The 3,279-nt window shown below is 68.9% G+C and overlaps 1 protein-coding gene across 1 annotated transcript; it reads right to left on the minus strand.

Moving 5' to 3' along the window:
* PTGDS (prostaglandin D2 synthase) lies at nucleotides 1-3,279 on the minus strand. Its single transcript, XM_047093906.1, has 7 exons — nucleotides 3,108-3,279; nucleotides 2,292-2,431; nucleotides 2,104-2,180; nucleotides 1,283-1,399; nucleotides 1,031-1,132; nucleotides 357-382; nucleotides 1-152 (listed from the first exon to the last, which is right to left on the minus strand). Exons 1-6 carry the CDS (start codon nucleotides 3,219-3,221, stop codon nucleotides 357-359), a joined length of 576 nt encoding a protein of 191 aa, XP_046949862.1. The 5' UTR covers nucleotides 3,222-3,279; the 3' UTR covers nucleotides 1-152.

Below are 3,279 nucleotides of genomic sequence, written 5' to 3' on the forward strand. Positions count from 1 at the left end.
GTTGACTTGCTTCTGGAGTTTATTCTCAGAGCCAGGATAAAGTCTGAGGGGGCAGAGGTGGTGGCAGGGAGGAGCCAGGACTGGGGGCTCGGGGATCCCGGAGGAAAGAGCAGAGCAGGGCGCGATGGCCACATCCTGGGGGCTGGGGTGGCCTGGCAGAGAGAGCGGCATCCGTGGGTGGGGCGGGCAACACCAGCTCTCCCACCCCCAGGGTCCCCAGGTTCCTCTTTACTCCCGGGAATCTCGCGGAATTCCCGGGGGAAGCCCCTCCGCCTCGGGCAGCCCCCGGGACCACCCTGGGGTGGTGGGGTGGGTGATGGCAGGTATGAAGCCAGCCCACAGCCCACCACACTCACCTATCTGTGCTCCTCCATGCACCTGTCTGCCAAGAAAGAACCCGGGGCCGTGGTCAGCACCCCAGGCCAGGGGCCACTTCCCCACCTGGCCCCCTCCCTGCAGCCCTGGAGAGCGGTCTCAGTGGAGGCCCCCCAAACTGCTGAGTCCCTCACACTTCAGCACTCTCTCCCCTCCTCCAAACAAAGAGGGGGTCGTGCCCCCAGCTGGGCCCAGAGCAGGCTGCCTGCCTCAGGGGGGCCGTGGGCGCTCCGCCCAGTGTGGCTGCCCCCCCTGCCCCCCCCACCATGTTCCCATAGCACCGCTGCCCTCCACAGGCATCCCACCCAGCCCACTGGTTCTGTTTCTGGGGCCCGTTTCCCACCAGGCTAGGGACCCCTGTGTCCTGAGGGCCGCCCAGGGGCCTAGAACACCGTAGCTGCTTGGTGAAACTGGGCCGGCGGGTGGGGGGGGGGGTGCTGTTCCTGGAGAAGGAGTATCTTCCTGTGCTGCGCCCAGGGCTGCAGGCCAAGGTCACAGGGTGAGGACAGACTGCCCCCACTCTGGAGGCCACAGTGTGCCGGTCCGTGGGCGGTCTGACCGGATGCACTCCACCCCTCAGCCTCCCTTGAATCAGACTTGCCTGCCTCAAATCTGACCTTAATCCTCCTCCCATGAGATTAGCAGCCCCCCTCACCGGTCTTGGGCAGGAAGACAATGGCATCCTCTGTGAAGCCCCGGGTCTTGGCAAAGGTGCTGAATTTCTCCTTTACCTCAGCCCTTGGGGTCTGGGTGCGGCCTGGGGCAGGAAGGAGAAGCCACTGGCCTCAGTCGGGGAAGGTCTCTGCTGCCCCCACCCCTGCAGTTTAGGGACCCGCCCCTTGAGACCCGCATCTGTGGTCGGGTGGGCCTCCGGCCAGAGCGCGGGTCGCTGGCGTGGGGTACGTACTGTAGAGAGTGGCCATGTGGAAGTCCTGGCCCGGGCTTTTTGTGCCCGCCGTGTACAAAAGCGCGTACTCCTCGTAGTCGGTCGCCACCACCCACACGTCGTGGGTGCTGCCCCAGTCTGGGAATCCAGGAGAGAATCCCAGTCAGGGACCCTGTCCCCCAGCCTCTGGCCCGCTTCTGCCCGGGCTGGCTGCGGGAGGGAGCCAGGGATGATCCCCTCCCCCACCGGGACAGGCAGCCAGCCCCCAGCCTCCTGTCCGCACAGCCCCTGAACCCTGCGGGGGTCCAGTGCGTTCAAACCAGAAGTCCTGGGGGGTCAGCAGACAGAAAATCAGGGGCTCATGGCGCAGCCACAAACCTCTGGGCTAGAACGGGTCAGAACCGGGGAGAGACTTCCCAGTGGGAAGGCCTCCCCAAGGAAGGGGGTAGATGGTGGGGTGGGAAATGAAGAGGCGCCTGGCCCTGGTTCTGCAGAACTGTGGAGAGGTGTGAGGGGGGCTGGGGGGCTACCCCAGTGTGCTCTGTCTGGCCAGCAGAGCAGAGGCCGGCAGCAAAGATCTGGGGGAAATTCCATCATGGGGGCGGGCAGGGAGGGGCCCGGCGGTCGGCTCCAAAGAGGATCCGGTGTCCTAGAGAGAGGGTTCCTGGTCCCCCACCCGGGAGCCTGGGGTCGATCGGGCCAGGCCTTGGGCTAGCTGACCCCGACGAAGGGGCCACCAGCCCACTCCGTGTACTGCTGGGGCAGGAGGGTTGCCCAGAGCCACCGCCTGCAGGTTGCCCGGGGCTGGACCCAGGGGTCCCCAGCAGGGGGGCCCCACTCACGGGGACTCGTGTAGCTGTAGCAGCCTGGGGTTTCCGCCGGCCGCAGCAGCAGGGTCCGGGTCTCACACTGGTCTTTCCTGTGGGCAGGTCACCGAAGGGGTCAGGGGTCAGGCCGGGGGCTGTCCCTAGATCGTGACCGTGGGGCGGGGAGCTCTCGGCCCCCCCGAAGCGCGCGCCGCCCCGCCCACCTGAGGAAGGTGGTGGTGAGGTTGAGGCCTCCTTCCGCGCTGGGGGCCACCACTGATATGCACATGGACAGCGCGTTCTTCTTCTCCCGGAACCAGCTCGAGTTGGAGGCGAGGCCCGAGGTGAACCAGCGCCCCAGGAACTGCGGCGAACGGACCCCGCCCGGGTCGGCCAGGACCCTCCTGGACCGACCTGGGTGGGGGCGCCCCTGCCCCTCCCCTCCGGTCTCCAGCCGGGCCCCGCCCCGGCCCCGCCCCCGGAGGCCCGTCACGCCCCCCGCCGTCCCCTCCGCGCGGCCGGGCTCCGTCGGTCGCGGGAGCGGGCGGCAGAGGGCGCCCCGGCCGTCCCTGGAGGGGTTGGGCGGCCGCGACGCCGGGGGAAGGGGCGCGGGGCGGGGCGCGTGGGCGGGAGGACCGACTGAGCGCGCCCGGGTTCCCGTGGCCCTCCCCGCGTGCCGTCCCCGTCGGCGCGCTCGCGCACGATGTGTCCTGAGACCCGGGTGCGGGACGTGTGCCTGCTTTCCTCCGGGCGTCGTGAGCTGAGAGGGGTGGCCGTGTTTGGACGGCGCACGCCCGCGCTCGGCCCGCGTGTCCGCAGGTGCCGTGTGCGCGCTCACGGACACAGGTCGGCCTCCGTGGCTCAGTTCTCTTGGTCGGCGAATTGCTTTAGGCCCAGGGAGGCGGGTGGTTCTCCCGCTCGGCCTCCTCCTTCGCTCAGCTCCCCTCTTCCCGGGAAGACATCTCGGCCCCCTGCAGAGCGCCCCCCTCCCCTCGCAGCGCCCTGTGCCGCCTTGGGGACTGGGCAGGGGAGCCTCTCACCTTGTCCTGTTGGAAGTTGGGCTGCAGGGAGACCTGGGCCTGGGCCCGCGTCTGCAGGACTCCCAGGACTCCCAGCAGGACCAGCCCCATCCACAGCGTGTGCAGAGCGGCCATTGTCCTGGAGCTGAATAGCCACCCGGGCCGGTGGTGCCAGCAGCGAGGGTGGAGTGAG

Source organism: Lynx rufus, unplaced genomic scaffold (genome assembly GCF_022079265.1).
Source record: "Lynx rufus isolate CCGP_SWC_20201006 ecotype Redwood Valley unplaced genomic scaffold, mLynRuf1.p SCAF_36, whole genome shotgun sequence".
Classification (NCBI taxonomy): Eukaryota; Metazoa; Chordata; class Mammalia; order Carnivora; family Felidae; genus Lynx; species Lynx rufus.

Coding starts and splice junctions, on each gene's coding strand:
- PTGDS (XM_047093906.1), bottom strand. CDS start 3,221: ATGGCCGCTCTGCACACGCTGTGGATGGGGCTGGTCCTGCTGGGAGTC. Junction 1,400..2,103: donor CTACAGCTACACGAGTCCCC/GTGAGTGGGGCC, acceptor CTGGATTCCCAG/ACTGGGGCAGCACCCACGAC. Junction 1,133..1,282: donor CCACATGGCCACTCTCTACA/GTACGTACCCCA, acceptor TTCCTGCCCCAG/GCCGCACCCAGACCCCAAGG.